The sequence below is a fragment of the Chaetomium fimeti genome (assembly GCF_033439085.1).
Source record: "Chaetomium fimeti strain CBS 168.71 chromosome Unknown B0H64scaffold_7, whole genome shotgun sequence".
NCBI lineage: Eukaryota > Fungi > Ascomycota > Sordariomycetes > Sordariales > Chaetomiaceae > Chaetomium > Chaetomium fimeti.
Window position 1 is genome coordinate 195,348 of NW_026944335.1, and position 15,879 is coordinate 211,226.

Here is a 15,879-nt window from a genome sequence, read left to right on the forward strand (position 1 = left end):
GAAGAAGCGGGCAGAGAAGAGGGAGGAGAACCCATAACTACCTACCTAACCCCGGAACCCCTCTCCGCCGATGGTCGTGTAATTGCGTCGTCACCTGCTCAGGCCAACCGTCCGTCTGCATAGGTTGCAACACTTCAGCAGCGACATGACATGGCTGGCAAGTTTGATACAGGACTTCCCGTTCGCTTCTTCTCGGTCTGAAACCCGCCCAGCCCCAGGGAGTGCGAAGAGAAATCGTGTCTCCGAAGCCTCGATGTTTCAAGCATCAATGGGTGGAATGAGCAATGACGATGCTGCCCACGCGACCCACGTGGTTTTGGTGACATCGCGCTGTGTCCGGCGTCCCCCTCCGCGGCGTCCGTTGCGAGAGTGTTTCAGGGGGCATCAAGTTGGTTGCGCCAGCCTCTGGACACTTTGAGAGCTTTTCTGCGCTCGTACATTTAAGCACAGCGAGGATCCAATGATGCAAACGACGGCGTTGCTCTCGATGACAGTTCTCGGATGACCCCCAAATGCTTCGGTGCAATACCGGATTGGGTAAATAACAAGAAGCTGCAGAATAATATCCCCGACAATTTAAATCAACATTAACTGACAGTCTGAGGATGCATCATTTGTATCATGCCGTTAATCTCTGAAAATAGCGTAACTCTCTCTCACTTCTTCCAAGGAGGCGATCCCTTGAACGCTATGAGCATACCGAGTGCAACAACATCAGGCCGACGGAGGCCGCAATTCTTCGCAACTTTCAACCAAGGAGAGCGGCTTGATTGTGCTTCGTACTTGGGTGGAACTAGAGACCGATGTTCATCAGGAGGGTAGGGTGGTGTGTCACTTTCAACGCTGTAGTGAATACAAGAGGGCAGTACTCAGTAGGTAGGTAGTAAGGAACAACCGAGCGGCTTGTTGGTAGTTGACGATGCAGTGCTGTGAAAAGTCGTTGGTTCAAGGACGAGCAAGTCCGCTTCAAAACAGCCCATGCAAAAGCCGCCATCCCTGCAAGCGTCTTTCTGTTCTCGTTCGCTCTCGTTCGTCCGGAATTCAATGTACGGTACTTCGTAACGCTTGGAATTTGGTATGTACTTTCCGTACTGGCTGGCACACGCGAGGCTGTCGGATCACGTGCGGTAGCTGGCCAATAGGCGCCGCTCGATGGGGAAGGAAACGCTGCACGGCCTGGCAGCGAGGGACCACAAATCCATCAGAAGGACCTGGAAGAGAACAAGTCGACGAAGTTCCGAAGCCAAACCACTATTTCGGCCCGCATCGCGCAACAAGTCTAGCCATATCTCCAGCGAAGCGCCGGCTCCTTCGACTGGTGAACCGAACCTACCACCACTGGCACAGCCGTTTTTCTTGTCCGCGGGCCCAGGACCTTTGTGAGTTCGCTCCGACCCCTCTGTCAATTAGCCCGCAACCCGCCAACCCTGCCTTCCCGCCCGAGTCGAACGACCCTTGATTCACCCAGCAATGTCACATCCCATTTTAAACCCGCCTTCCTTCCAGCCTTGCGATTCTACTTCCGGATTTTGCCCAGCAACTGGAATTCACCCAATATCCGCGGCTCCTGCTTTCCAACCTCTGTCCGCTCGTTTGCTCTCCCCCGCACCGCCGTGGTTGGCCTCGAAACCTTGACATAATCTGGCGACTTGACCTCAACGGCCGGCTTACACTATTCTCGTCTAGTCTTCACGCGATTCCCTCAGCCGCAGGGCCTTTCTGCGGCCCCGATCCATGCCCGTATTACCTTTCCTCTCCTCCGAGTCGCACCACACGAACGAAGATGAAAGGGAACCGCAACCCGCCGCCACCGCCAGCCGGCGCTGTACCGCTCTCTCCCAGCTCAAAGAGTACAGCGAAATACACAAACAAGGACGGATCCAAGTTCATCACGGTACCCAAAATGAACACGCCGGTCGATTCCGCCCAGCCTTCCCCAACCACAGCATCCTCACCGGCTACCAAGCCCGCGGCGCACGCCGGCCCTGGGATTGAACCTGCTCAAACTGTGAACCGCAAGAAGCAAAAGCGGCGTGCGAAGGCCGCGGCAAAGGCAGCTGCCGAACAAGCCCAGAACAGCCCAGCCATCAATGGACTTCCGAGCCCGCCCCGCACCAACGACCAGCAGTCCGCAGATGCCGACCAGGAGGACGACGAGGAGGAGCCGGGTGCGCGCCACAATTCAGGGAACCAGCCGCTGTACCTAAATGGGGCCACGCAAGAAGGCGCGCCCGGGAAGTCAAAGAAGCACAAAAAGAAAAAGAAGAAGAATACCACAGGGCAGGACGGCGGGGTTCCAAACGATAACCAGTACACCCAGGACGATCGCGATCACTCACCCACACCTATTCCTCCTCCGCCACTTTCACAACACGACCGCCCCGGTATGTCCAGGGAGAAGATATGGAACACAAACTCCCAAGAGGAGCGTGAGCGCATCAAAGAGTTCTGGCTAGGGCTCAGCGAAACGGAGCGCAAGTCTTTGGTCAAAGTGGAAAAGGACGCGGTTCTGAAAAAGATGAAGGAGCAGCAGAAGCATACATGCAGTTGCACCGTGTGTGGAAGAAAGCGGACCGCCATCGAGGAGGAGCTGGAAGGCCTCTACGACGCCTACTACGAGGAGCTGGAACAGTATGCCAACCACCCTAACCAGGGCGAAGGTCCCCCGATGCTGCGCCCCCGCAGGTCCTTCGGCTCGATGGGCGGGATGCGGCCCCGCGGCCTCCACTCGCGATTCTCCAACCATCAACCGTCCCGTGGACATATCGTGGACGAGTTGGGCGAGGACGAAGAGGAGGAGGAGGAGGCCGAAGCCGAGATCGAGGACGACGGCGAAGGGGATGAAGAGGGCGAGGACGTCTACAGCGAGGAGGAGCTGGAGGACGACATGTACAGCGAAGAAGAGCAAGAGCCCTCGGAAGAACTGCACCGATCCGACTACGCCGCCGATTTCTTCAATTTTGGGAATAGCCTGACTGTGCAGGGTAGGGACAGACTCCCCATTCTTCCATCATTCTTAGAGAATTATCCCTTCTCGGGGACTGGCAATAACGCTTATGGCTCATCTTCTCTAGGCGGCATCTTGACGGTGGCCGACGACCTGCTCAAGAATGACGGCAAGAAGTTCATCGAAATGATGGAGCAGCTCGCAGAGCGCCGCATGGCCCGCGAGGAGGATGCAAGGGGGCAGTTTGAACGGGGCTACGACCACGCGAATGGCGACCGTTACAGCCACAGCCATCCGCCACCACCCGACGAAGAAGAGTTTGAGGACGAGGAGGAGGAGTATGAGGAAGATGATGAGGAAGAATACGACAGCCAGGACGAAGAGGTATGCAGCTGGCGTTTTATTTCGTCTCCCTAAGGCGAAATCTCATCACTGATGCACAAAAAACAGGACACCATGACAGAGGAACAACGCATGGAGGAAGGCAGGAGGATGTTCCAGATATTTGCCGCTCGGATGTTCGAACAAAGAGTCCTTACAGCCTATCGAGAAAAAGTCGCCAAAGAGCGCCAGGCGAAGCTATTGGAGGAGATCGAGGCGGAGAATCAACAGGACGAGCTGCGAAGAGCTAAGAGAGCCAAGGATGCGCAGAAACGCAAAGACAAGGCCGCCAAGAAAAGGGAGGCCCAGGCCGCAGAGAAGGTTCGTAAGGAGGCCGAGAAGGCCGCCGAGGAAGCTAAACGTCAAGCCGATGCCGCCCGTAAGGCGGCAGAGCAACAGGCCAAAGCCGAAGAGAAGCGGAAGTTTAAGGATGCCCAGAAACGGGCGGCTGAGGCGGAGCGACAACAGAAAGAGGCAGATCGCCAACGGAAAGCCCAAGAGCGGGAAGAAAACGACCGCAAGGCTCGAGAAGCCAGAGAACGGGATAAGAAGGCCCGTGAGGAGGCACGCTTGAGGGAGAAAGAAATTCGCGAGCAAAAGGAGCGCGAAGACCGAGAGAGGAGAGAACAGCAAGAGCGGGAGCGGCGGGAGAAGGAGGCCAGGGCAAAGGCAGAGCGGGAGGCGAGGGACGCTAAAGAAGCCAAGGAAGCGAAGGAGGGGAAAGACACAAAGGAGAAGCGGAAAAGGGAGGAGAGGGCCGCACATAAGGCCGCAGCCCTCGCAGCTGCGATTCCGGTACCCGCTACGCTCCCAAAACGGTCCGCTACCCAGCAACCTTCGGCACCGTCTGCAGCCCCGGTACCAGTACTCCCGCAGCAGTCGACGTCTTACGCATCGCCAAAGGTTCCAGTGGCCACACCGGCACTTCCAAAGGCGCCGACCCCTATGCGGGCGCGCCAGACGTCACAACAAGATGGCTCTGCAGCTTCCTCAGGCGCAGTCTCTAACTCCGGTTCTATGGCTAGCCAAAACCCATCACCTCACCCGATCACACCGGTACATGCCAGCCCCGGTTTAATGGCGCCTCCGAGCAAGTCCGGTAGTATGGGTATCGGTTCGCAAGGAAACGCCCAGCCGCCGTCACACTCCTCATCTCCGATGAACTTCCCAGCCAAACTGCTGCCTCCGCAGCACAGTCCATTCAGTCTCCCTCCGATCGGTGGTGGTATGCCTTTTCCTCCAGGACTATCCCATCCACTGCCTCCGCCTGGTCTCGGCAATTCGTTCCCTCCTCCCATGTCCGGGTTCAGACCGGCACCAGTAATGATGTCGATGCCACCTGGATATGGGGGGCCGGGTGGAAGTCGAGGGTATCCCATGCCTCCTCCAGGTTTCCACGGTTCCATGGAGTCTCCGGTGCCGAGCATGGCCCAAGTGATGACTCCCGGCTTGCAAAGGGACAGCCCGTCCCCTCATTCACGCCAGGGTTCGGGAAGCTTCGACCCAGGTGCGTCGCAACCTATCAGCCGGCCCACACCAATCGGGAAGCCAGCGAGCATCTTCCAAGGTCAACGGTCTTCGATCGGGTCGCCGTCCGATGGGCCGCCGAAGACGGAACCGGAGGCGCATCTGGGAAGCCGCGCGCTTCTCGATGACCTAGACGATGGGTCACAGGACTTCCTAGGTCATCTCTCCCGGGGCGGTCCAGTACCAGGACCCCGCCAGGCTCCAGCGTTTCCAATCCCGCCTTTCGGCATGGATCCTATGTTCTCGCACAACCCGTGGGGCCCTCCCGGCGCAGTGCAGCCCAATCTCTTCGGCCCTCTTCCACCTCCCGGGTTTAACCACAGCCCACTAAGCGTCCATGGCCCAATGAGCATGCCCTGGGGCCACGCAATGCCGTCGGCATCGACATTCGGGCCACCGGGCGTCGTCGATCGCCCCATCGAGCCACGGTCGGTAGCGGTGCGCAAAATGCTCCGTCGCGCGTGCGAGGAACTGGCGAGTGCCGAAAGCAGGAACGCCGAGGGCAACGCCGAAGCTAGTGATACCTTTATTCCACTAGAGAGGATCAAGACGCAGGTCGAGATTCTCAACCACGGGTTTGCTGTCGACGAGAAGGAACTTCTTGATATCTGTGAGACCGAGGGCAACGAGGTCAACGGTGGCGGCAGCTTCGACGTGGTCAACGACGGCCAAGGCCACAAGTCTATCAGATTCGTCTCGGGAAACGAGCGGCCAACAACGCAACCAGTTCAACTGGCGGTCGGTTACCACCCCGGGAGTCCAGTTGGCGCGGGCCGCTAGGGCCGGTCGTTGTCTAGTGATCGGGAAGGCTCGCCACAGCCTTTTGTTCGGTTCGTGCCCAAGCCTGGCCGAGCTGGGTGGAGACCGCGACCAGGCCGTTACGGTAGACTGGCGCCGTAAAGTCGGGCATCCTGCAATGGGCCATCCGTGGGGGTACAACGAGCTCAAATTGCGGATGCCATAGTTATGGCATATCCTTCGCGAAGTAGCTAGTAGGGATTTCCAGCGAAGGTGAAGTGTGTTGTACAGTAGTAGCGTTTGATCCAGCGTTTGATCCAGCGAAAGAGAGCGGTTCGTTGAGTGCAGCAATGCTGCCTCGGGATGATCAAAGCCAACTCAACCCACTTCGCGTTATAACTGTGACTGTGCCCGATTTTCACAAGCCAGACTGTCAGTCACATGGAGGCAAACTCGAGAGATGCTAATGCAATGGCCCAAACCCAAATAATAGGGCGAGAGATTATTGCCCTCTAAACAACGCCGCTTGCCCGAGCAACTATGGATTACCAAACAAGTTATCAACACACCAATTTTCCCCAGGGCGGCTTGTACGTTTATCCCCCCCCCCGCTCCTCCTCTCTGAACCCTCCCCGACGACGAGAAGAGAAGCACACACCGCCCGCCCAGCCTAGAGATTGCAAACCGCCCGATCTACGAGCCAACCTCTACGCCCTCGGCCCCCCAACCAAACCCACGCTCACGCCTCAACGCTATCCCGTTCCGCTCACCGCATGGGGTGCCCGTCATTGCCGGCATCGGTAAAGGGGTTCCCGGCGGAATACCCGCCCTGCTGGGGGAAATGCTGCTGCTGCGGGCCGGGGGACGAGGGGCCGCCGCCACCCTGGTGCATCAGCGGCTGGCCCTCGACGGCGGGGCCCGAGACGCCGCCGGTGACGGAGGTGCCGGCGCGCTTGGCGGCGACGGTGGCCTGGGTCTTGGCCTCCTTGGCGATGCGGGCGGCCTCGGCGGCGCGCTCGGTGCGGCGGTGCTCGCGGCGCTCGCGGCAGCACAGGAAGCAGACGGAGCAGATGCCGACCAGGATGGCGCCCGCGAAGATGGCCGCGATGATGATGCCGTCGATCCCCAGCCCGGAGCGCTTGTACATGCACGACGGGTTGCCCTGCGCGTCCGACTGGCAGATCAGCCCGTCCCGGCACTTGGGCTGCATCATGACCGTCGGGAAGCAGGGGAGCTTCTTGCCGGACTCGGGGCCCGTGGTTTGTGTGGGGCAGGTGGTGAAGTCGCTGCTCGTCTCGGTGAAGCAGGGCGACGGCGAGCTCGGCGTGTCGTTGGTCGAGGTGGCTGGGTCTTGCCGGGCGACGATGTCCGCGAGGCCGGTGTGGCGCGGGAGGTTCATGGCCGCCGTCACGCGTGCCGCGAGCGGGTCGTGGGCGCCGAGGGGCTCTTTCGCGTCGTCCGCGAGCGGGGAGTTGCCGTTGCTGTTCTCCGAGGCGAACTGGCGCCGGCCGCGGCGGAGATCGGCTTCGGGGTTATTGCATTGCTCGAGGACGCGAAGGGTTTCGATCTCGGACTCGGCGGACGTGCAGCCCGCGGAGACGAAGCAGCGCTCGAGCTCGGAAGAAAGGTCTTCTGGCTGGGTGGTGGCCGGAAGGTGCGAAAAGCAGTAGTTGAGCGAGCCCTCGTGACCGCACGACGCGGCGATGGAGAGTTCCTGGCTGCGGGTGTGGAGGCACTCGGGGCGGCTGGCGGATGTGAGGGTGGCCGAGGCCAGGAAGAGCGAGGCAAGGATAGTGTCGCGCATTTTGGAGTCGTGTTCCCGGATCGTCGCCTCGGTTTGTAGCGCGACTGGTCTGTTCTGTTCGGGGCGCAACTATCTGCAGGGCGACTTGCCCAATTTGTTGATTTTATTTCGTCAACAGGCTGCGATGGCTGGCTGTTCCTTGTACTCCCGTCTCTCCGAAATGCTGTCCTTGTCGAGCTGCAGTTTTCGGGCTCTCTCGTTGCAGGTAGGGCTGCTTCCTGTGTTCGGTTCGCGGTGGTGCTCTGTGGATTTTTCTTCAACGCAGGGCCGGTACCTATCGGATGAACCTGGCTCAGTCCCGCAAATCACAGTGCAAATGGATCAGCAAGATCCAGCGCGAACCGCGTCGATATGTGTCGTCTTCACAGGAATGCAAACGGAGAAGAACTGGAAGAGAGGCCCAACTTTAATTACCAAGGCCTCCTTTTTTTCCCCGGGCAATGCCCAGCACTCAGCCCAGCCCCTGGCCCGTAGGAGCGGGGGCCACACCCACTCGATGGAACAAGCACAACGGGAAGCGGGCTGGGCACAAATGGTGTGTGAGGCTGCGCTCGACGATGGAACCTCATCTGAGAAAGTCAGACTCCAGGGTCCAAACAGGGGTCTGCCGAAAGCAGCTAGCTCCCTTGGCAAACTGGCTGAGTCTCCACTGTCAGCAACTGTGAGCCAATTGAAGCGCACTGATGTGACAAGCTTGGCAGGACTCTGCCCTCCGAGTGGGGGCTGCATTGCGATGCAGAATTCAACAGGCCAGTCCCGGGCTGTGGCGTCGGCACTCGTTCCGTCAAGGCGTAACGGTATTCCATGGATCGCCAGAGGAAGAACCTTACAGGACAGGCGCTCGTCTCACGACTGATGAACAGGCGGTTCATGATTAAATCATGTTTGGTGGCGCGGTCGTATGGATTCAAAACCGACAAATAACACCTCGGGCATGCTGCAGGTTGATGTCAGAAATCTTACACAGTACCAACGTCCATACTTGGTAACGACCGTATGTACAGGACGTCCGAAGTCGTACATACAGCCAAATCCAGCCTAGCATGAATCTATTCCCGTATTGGGCCCCAAGGCAGCAAACGCCAGCCGACCCGGCCAGCGACCCGGCATTTCGAAGAGGAACGGGCCACAACTTCGATGGTGCAGAGAGGAAGAGAACCCCAAAAGGAGGGCGAGGTTTCTCAAACATAACGGAAGCTATCTCGGCAACTTGATCAACTCTTCTACAACCAGGTCAGACGTTACCAAAGCCTGATGATGGTTCACCGCTTGTTGAGATGTTGTCTTTGCCACTGTTTGCGAAGTGCAGCACACTGTGCGGCCCGCAGCCCACGGCAGCGACGGCTCCCCCAAGGAACATGTGTTGGCAACTTGGAGTTCTCAACTTGCAAACGGTTGGTTCTCATCTGAGGGGCGGCATCCTTCAACATTCCCTCTCCTTCTGAGCCACGTGCAGTGCTTGCTGTACGACCGCATCGCGGTGTTGGGAAGATTTGTGTGTGGCTGTTAGTAACAGCGCTCCATGAATACGGAAAACTCCCAGGTTCGTAGCAAACGGGCTCCGTCAGAGGCTTGCAGGGGATAAACATCTCAGGTCGCAGGACTGCAGGCCGCCGGCGGGCAAACAACCTGGGACTCGGGCTGGACCCTCTGTGGCACGGCTTGGGTAGCAACATCCCCAAAAACTCGAGTATTTTAATAGGTTAGAGCTCTCTGGTCAACCAACCCCTGTGTTACACAACACCGGCCATGACAACGACCATGGAACACCTGAAACTCAACCAACCGGTGTCCTTGGCCGTCGTCCCGTCTGCCAGCAAGCAAAACAACATCTCAGTAGAAGAGAGATAGACTCCAGACAGATTGTGCCTTCCCGACCCAACGACCACCCCCGCCAACGACGTAGTCGTCTCCCCGCAAGTGAAGTGCCAATCCCCTGACTCTCCCGCACATCCTCCTCAAACATTACCAGATACCTCAACAAACAGAGAGATGGACAGACTTTACACATCTCTGCAGGGCCTAAAACAAAAACAAAGGAAAGCGCCCTCCCCCGGAGGTTATGTCAACGCCCCCGCGAAACAGATTAGCTATCGCCGTCGCATCCCGTGGTTGTCGTCTGCCGTCGTCCTCCGTTGTCCTTTGCCGTCGTTGCCTTCTGTCGTTGCCTGGAGGCACCTTCTTTGGCCGCGAGACGCCAGCGCCACCAAGTACACAAACCTGTGGCGGGGGTCAGTCCTGTAAGGGAACCTCTGGCGCCGTCGTTGACTCGTTGTAGTAGTGGACGCTCTAGTTAGTCGGGGACCGTTTGTTGTCTGGTGCTCCCCTTGCCGAGGCCGATCTTGGCAGCCAAACTTTTTGTCGCTGGCTGCTTCGCCGGCGACTTACTCGCCTCGGGTGTTGCGTCAGTTCTGGGCGTTCTGGTCTCCTGACTTCTTCCTCCCTCTGCTTCGAGTTTCCGTTTTGTCTCACGCTCATTGCGCGCGTTTCTTTCCTCTCGGCGAGCAGCGTTCTCGCATTTTAGACTAGACAGAGGAAGCAGGCTGTTAGCTAGTGCGGAAATCTGTGGGGAGACGGGGGAAGAGGTTCGTACCAAGCAGCAAGGCGCGGATAATATGTAGTGTGGAGTTTGCAATATACAAAGTGACCACGTTGGAAGCAACGGATCCCCCAGACGCATCTGCACTGGGGGCTGGCCACAACGCCATGTCAGTGATGCTCTACAATTGCAAGCCTGGAAAACCACTCACCAGTGGTGCTTGATGATCGGGTTATGGTGTTTCCCGGCCATTGTATTGACCGTATCGTACCTCTTCGGAGGCAATCTGCGGTAGATTTAACAGCAATCAGTTTGCTACTGTACGGTATGATGGTTGAACAAGTCGAGAAGTGGTCGAAACTCGAAAGTGGAAGCGGAGGGGAAGCAAACAGTGTCGCCGAGGCTGGTTATGGGATCAATGTAGGCAAATTTATATTGTGGGAGACTGGTCACCGTCTCCATGAATGTGAATAAAATGGTGTGAATCCCGGGGCTTTCCGTATTCCATCTCTTTCACGCCCGTCGCTACCAGTGCCCATGGAGCTCAACGAGTCGTTTGCATGGAGGGGTCAGTCAAACGACAAATTACCTGTTCTTGCTTTATGCAGCATGCCGAGCAATTATGAGTGCCCTCTCCCCCTCTCCTATCACCTGCTGGGAGCCCCGCAACAGGTCGGGAGAGCCAGGCATCTAAGCACTAATAAGCCTGCTCACATTTGCTTTGGAGGCTTGAATGGTGTAGGGACCATCATTGGGAAAAGCACCGGAGCATCCCAACTCTCAGCCCCCCTAGCATTAACTGAGATGTGACAGCACACAATTTCCCATCGGATGTGCAAATCATGGATGGTTTGAGCACTAATAATTATACGCTATGTACTAAGCACACTACTAGTGTTAGCTATTTTGATCAAAGATTGTTTGTGCCTTTTATATTAAAAACAACCGTAGAATTACCGAAAGTAGAAGAGACTCATCATCAGTCATTTTACACACTAGATGTCCAGTGCCGCACTAGGTATGTGACTAGCATGGGATGTATGTCGGGGCAAGCTATATGCAACTTCTTTTTATGATATTCAATTTTAAAATGATATGGCATGTATGGATAGCTTGCGGCACGGATGGGTTTCGACAGGACTTGGAACTAATACAAATGAGCATCCCATTGGTGAGCCCAGCAACCGATCACTAGTTGATAAGGCTAAATTAATTTATGGCAGTTATCAATTGACCAATGGTTTCATGGTGTAGTTGGTTATCACGTCAGTCTAACACACTGAAGGTCTCCAGTTCGAGCCTGGATGAAATCATGACTTTACTTTTGCAGTCCTACCTTTTGCGGTGGAGACCATATTTTTGCAGGTTTGAAGAGCAAGTAATGTCGAGCAAGGTACAGAATATATCCAAGGAGTCGGTGAGTTTGAGTTGGGGCAAAACGAACCTTGTTATTGCATGTTGCAGACCTGCAACAGTATAATTGAACAAGAACGCTCGGCATCGGCGTGTGGCTGAGCCGACATGCTACGTCATCAACACTTGCTCCGACAACACCATCGGGCACCTATTTAAACAACCCCGCGATCCGAAGCCCGGCAACAGTCCTTTCGGTACTATGCATAGAATCAGCAAAGTCTTCACAAGCACATCGTACCGTACTTTTAACATCACAACCACTCGAACCCAACAACACTCGAGCAACATGCCTCTCGTCGTTCCTGGAGTCACAGCCGATAACGTGAGCGCCGACGAGGCGCAGGTGTGGCTGTCCAAGCTGGCAGGAAAGACGTTGACAGAGGGACCGTCTACGGAAACGGTAAGTGGTGGCTTTTCTTCTTGCTTGTATCCCAGTTGTGCGTTTATCGCTAACAACGTGTCTCACCACAGACCTTTTGCAAGACCGAACTTCCCCAACAGACGCGAGTTATCGAGCCAGGCATGATGGTGACTAAAGATTATCAACCCGATAGACTCAATGTCCAGGTCAAGGAAGACGGGACTGTTTCGCACGTGTATCACGGTTGAATAACGAGACGGGGTTCGCAAGGAGCGGGGTTCCGGGTGCACAAGAGGGAATCCTGCTCTGTTGTAACTAAACAATATCGTACCTTAGGTTTCTTTCGATATTGAAATTACTTGGTTATGGGCAATATCTCCCATCTTGCTTCATCATTACTGCAATTACATAGTAGACGTTTGGCTTTTGGTCGAGGAGTCGATCATGGTCCCTGCCCGTCCCGCTGTGATGACTGCTTAAGTGTAAAGAACCCCGCCAAATGCTTGGCGGTCACCCCACCACGCTTCGTTCTTCCCCTCCATTGCTGCATTGAGCCAACGATCGCGGGGCAAGCAAGCACTGTTTCGCGACTGTCCAAAGCTCGACCTACCGCGAGCATCCCCAACCCAGCACTCTCAACTAACTTAAATATATCGCAGGAGCGGCGCGTCGCCCTCCCCATATCAACCATGTTCAAAAAAGAGTCAGTTCCCTCTCCCCGCCCCCAAAAACCCTCCTTCATGTGGCCCACGCGAACAAACCCCCCCCACCACTCAAGCAACCAACTAACCCGTCCCATCTCTCCTTGGGCCAACAAAGCCTCCACGGCTCCCCCAAACAAAAACTCAAGTCCTCCATCCAGCGCTCGATCCGACAATCCATCCTGACGACCTACCCGCTGCTGACGCCGCACATCGACGAGGTGCTGCCCAAGAAGCACTCGCTCGAGCAGATCAAGCTGCCGGACCGCGCGGCGCTCTTCGTCATCGACGGCCACCCGATCGTCTACCAGCAGGACAACAACGCCAACCGCGTGCTGCTGCCCCACCTGCGCCTCGTCCACCGCTTCCCCCAGTGCTTCCCCACCGTCCGCATCGACCGCGGCGCCATCCGCTTTGTCTTGTCTGGCGCTACGCTGATGGCGCCCGGTCTGACGAGCAAGGGGGGGCGGCTGCCCATTCCGGTTGATCGGGATGCGTTGGCGACTGCTGCTGCGGGCGGGGATGGGAAGGGGGAGGAGAAGGCTGCGAAGGAGGGGGGGGATGGAGATGGGGATGAGGAGGAAGGGGAGGAGGGCGTGAAGGTGCCTAATGAGGGGCCTGATGAGGATGGGCATTGGAGTAGAGAGTTGGAAAAGGGGGAGCCGGTTGTGATTATGGCTGAGGGCAAGGAAGAGGCTGCTGCGGTGGGGATCTTAGTGATGGGGACTAAGGATATCAAGGAGAAGGGGAAGGGGCCGGTTATGGAGGAGGCGCATTACCTGGGGGATGGGCTATGGGGGTTGAGTGTCGAGTAGGGCATGAGGGTGGGTGTGTCTATCTAAAGCGAGTGAGCCAGTAGCATATGTATTTCGTTGTCCTGGCCGGTTGCCTTGTCTGACAGTTTGGCATACCTGATGGGAGGTTGTGCCGTGGTGGTACTTGGAAACATTCACTATATCCTGTCTAGCGCCATCACTTCTCGCCGCAGGTCGCGTGGTTTAACCTTCCGGTACTACTACTCTGGCGGTCTCGGTCTCCCCAAGACCTCCGTTGGTAGACAAGCCATAGGAGGACTTTTCCCGGGACGGGAGACCCCTCGCGGCTGCGAACATGTGTTCTTCAAGCAGGAAACAACCAAAAATCAAGACGGGCAAAAGGAATCGACAACGAGCGGATTCGAACCGCTGCGGCCGAAGCCATACGCTTTCGAGGCGTACCCATTAACCACTCTGGCACGTTGCCGTTCGACAGGGATGTTTTGTTGCGCACAAACTTCCCCTGAGAAGGAGTCTCGGAGTCAACAAATATTCGGGGTTAGGGTTTGATAGACTGCCAGCGAGTGCTTGTACCCCTGCACGATGATGACGCAGAGTGATGGGCCCAGGCTTTAGCGCCCAAGCTGGGCACGCTGGGCTCCCGAACATGCCAAGACCATCCGCCCTCGAACCCGCCCCTCCTCCCCACGATTGATGCCAGCCATGTGTTACTCTTTGAACCTGACATCAACAACATATTGACAGTCTGCATTTTATCGCCAACTCAACGCCTGCATCGGCCGGACGCCAGACCATTGCAATCATGGCTGCGAGGAGCGTTTCGATGCTCAAGTTTGTCGGCACCGTGTCGCTCGGTGTCCTGACAGTGAGTTGCCCCCTCTGCGTCCTCTTTTCCCCGCGCGGCATGGATGGATGATGCGGGCAGCCGGGCGGCTGCATCCTCCGTTTATCTGGGCACAATACACTGTGATACTAACTCTTGCTTTTTCCAGGGCCTCTCCTACACACTCACCTCACTCACGATCCCCGCCCTCCTGACCCTCCCCTCAGCCGGCACGGCGGCACGGGCCTTCGACATCCTGACCACCACAGCGGCGCGCCACGCCCGCTCGCTCGCCGCCGTATCCTCCTCCGCCTTCATGCTCGCCTACTGCCTCTCCCCCCGCCCACTCCGCCACCCCTACCTGCTCTACGTGTCGACCCTCGTGCTCGGCTCGCACTTTGCCGGCACCGAGCTGCTCGCGCCCTACCTGCTCGCGCTCGGCCCGGCCCGCCCGGCGTCGTCCGCTGCCGCCACGCCCGCGGCCGCGGCCCGGGACCGGCAGAGGGAGAGGCAGAGGCGGGAGAGGGAGCAGCGCGCGGCCGCCCGCGCGCGCATGGAGGCCAGCTACGAGCTGCTCGGCACCGCCGGGTCGGACGCCCACAGCGAGGCCAGCGAGGAGCTGGAGGCTGAGGAGGCCGCCGATGTGAACGGCGAGCAGGTCCGCGCGGATGTCGAGGTCTTCCTCAAGAAGCAGATTGTGCAGAGCGCGCTCTCCGGGCTGGGGTTCCTCCTCTCCGTGGTGGGTATCTGGGGTGATGGGGTCGCTCCCGTCTACGGGCAGGCAGTGCTTATCGAGGTTTAGGGGACGAGTGGTAGTGGTTGGTTGAGGATGGATGGATGCGGGTACATTTGATCGGATCTGAGATTGCGTTGCTGGTGACGGTTCGGGTGTTGCGGAGCTTATATTATTTCGTGCGAGAGACATCTTCTCCTCTCTGGGTCTTGCTCAAAACTTTGCATTACTTGCTGCTTTCTTTAAGAGACTGTATCTACGACCAAATGGGAAGCGATACTATGGTTTAGGCCAGTGTCCCCAGAGCAATTGTAGCTGATGAAGCGTGCGTTTCTGGTTTTTGCCCTGAAGACACATAGAAGATAAGGCCAACCTTTTTGTCACCACCTCGTCGCTCTCCCTCTTTCCCGTCTGGGGAACTTTGAGTGGTGCCATACTAGGTGGTGGATGCAGTAAGACTAGACCGCCCCGGAGCACATGATACTGCACTAGGAAGGAGCGAGCATGTTAAGAAGCGAAGCAAAAGGGCAAGAACAGCCTGCAAGTATATGCAACATTCCCTAATCCCCCCCTTGGTGGCGTTGTCAAGTTCTTCACCCCGTCCGTACCACCCCGTCCGCACCACGGGGCTTCCAAGTCGTTTTGAACCGCCAGTTTTGTATTTGCTTCATAATAATAATATTTCTTGTTTTACCGCGGGCCAATACTACGTTCGTTGGGCATCGCAACAGTTGGCATCTCACTCGACACCTGCTCTCGACGCTGCTATCGTCTGCGTTCTACTGATCCCATCCCTCGACCATGGTCGGACGCAAATGGCGCGAACGGCTTCGCAGAGCCCGCAATCGCCTTCTTCACCGACAGCACCAACGTCTTATTGAGGACGACCCAAGTTCCGCTCCACTTGGACCTCCTCTTCGACAGGCGACCGGGTTGACAAACGACCAGACGATTCCAGTCGTACAGATTGGGCCAAACCAACCGTCATACTACTATCCACCGTTTCGCCTTCAAGATAACCTCCGCGGACACCATGCGCCAAACTACGCCACCTTTGACCTTACCTTACCGATTCCGCCGTCGGGGATATCGCAGCAATACCGAACACGGTCGTCCCCCAAAGGATGGTCCTT

General features: G+C 57.0%; 4 protein-coding genes and 2 non-coding genes across 6 annotated transcripts; 4 read left to right on the plus strand and 2 right to left on the minus strand.

The window, feature by feature from the left end:
• Positions 1–1,783: 1,783 nt before the first annotated feature.
• Positions 1,784–5,635, plus strand: B0H64DRAFT_328648 (salt tolerance down-regulator-domain-containing protein; the record flags this gene model as incomplete). The annotated part of the gene is made up of 2 exons (XM_062800842.1): positions 1,784–3,331; positions 3,398–5,635. The coding sequence occupies 2 exons, from the start codon at positions 1,784–1,786 to the stop codon at positions 5,633–5,635; spliced, it is 3,786 nt and encodes a 1,261-aa protein (XP_062655613.1).
• A 586-nt stretch (positions 5,636–6,221) lies between these two features.
• Positions 6,222–7,570, minus strand: B0H64DRAFT_221550 (uncharacterized protein). The gene has a single exon (XM_062799578.1). It carries the CDS (start codon positions 7,395–7,397, stop codon positions 6,360–6,362), a length of 1,038 nt encoding a protein of 345 aa, XP_062655614.1. The 5' UTR covers positions 7,398–7,570; the 3' UTR covers positions 6,222–6,359.
• Positions 7,571–11,175: 3,605 nt separating this feature from the next.
• Positions 11,176–11,249, plus strand: B0H64DRAFT_t134. The gene has a single exon. It is a non-coding gene; the product is annotated as a tRNA-Val (tRNA).
• Positions 11,250–11,638: 389 nt separating this feature from the next.
• Positions 11,639–13,229, plus strand: B0H64DRAFT_328410 (putative PUA RNA binding domain protein; the record flags this gene model as incomplete). The annotated part of the gene is made up of 4 exons (XM_062800829.1): positions 11,639–11,752; positions 11,824–11,956; positions 12,418–12,896; positions 12,966–13,229. The coding sequence occupies 4 exons, from the start codon at positions 11,639–11,641 to the stop codon at positions 13,227–13,229; spliced, it is 990 nt and encodes a 329-aa protein (XP_062655615.1).
• A 346-nt stretch (positions 13,230–13,575) lies between these two features.
• On the minus strand, positions 13,576–13,656 carry B0H64DRAFT_t144. The gene has a single exon. It is a non-coding gene; the product is annotated as a tRNA-Ser (tRNA).
• A 206-nt stretch (positions 13,657–13,862) lies between these two features.
• Positions 13,863–15,143, plus strand: B0H64DRAFT_434931 (uncharacterized protein). Its single transcript, XM_062806111.1, has 2 exons — positions 13,863–14,055; positions 14,183–15,143. Exons 1-2 carry the CDS (start codon positions 13,993–13,995, stop codon positions 14,813–14,815), a joined length of 696 nt encoding a protein of 231 aa, XP_062655616.1. The 5' UTR covers positions 13,863–13,992; the 3' UTR covers positions 14,816–15,143.
• Positions 15,144–15,879: the final 736 nt, after the last annotated feature.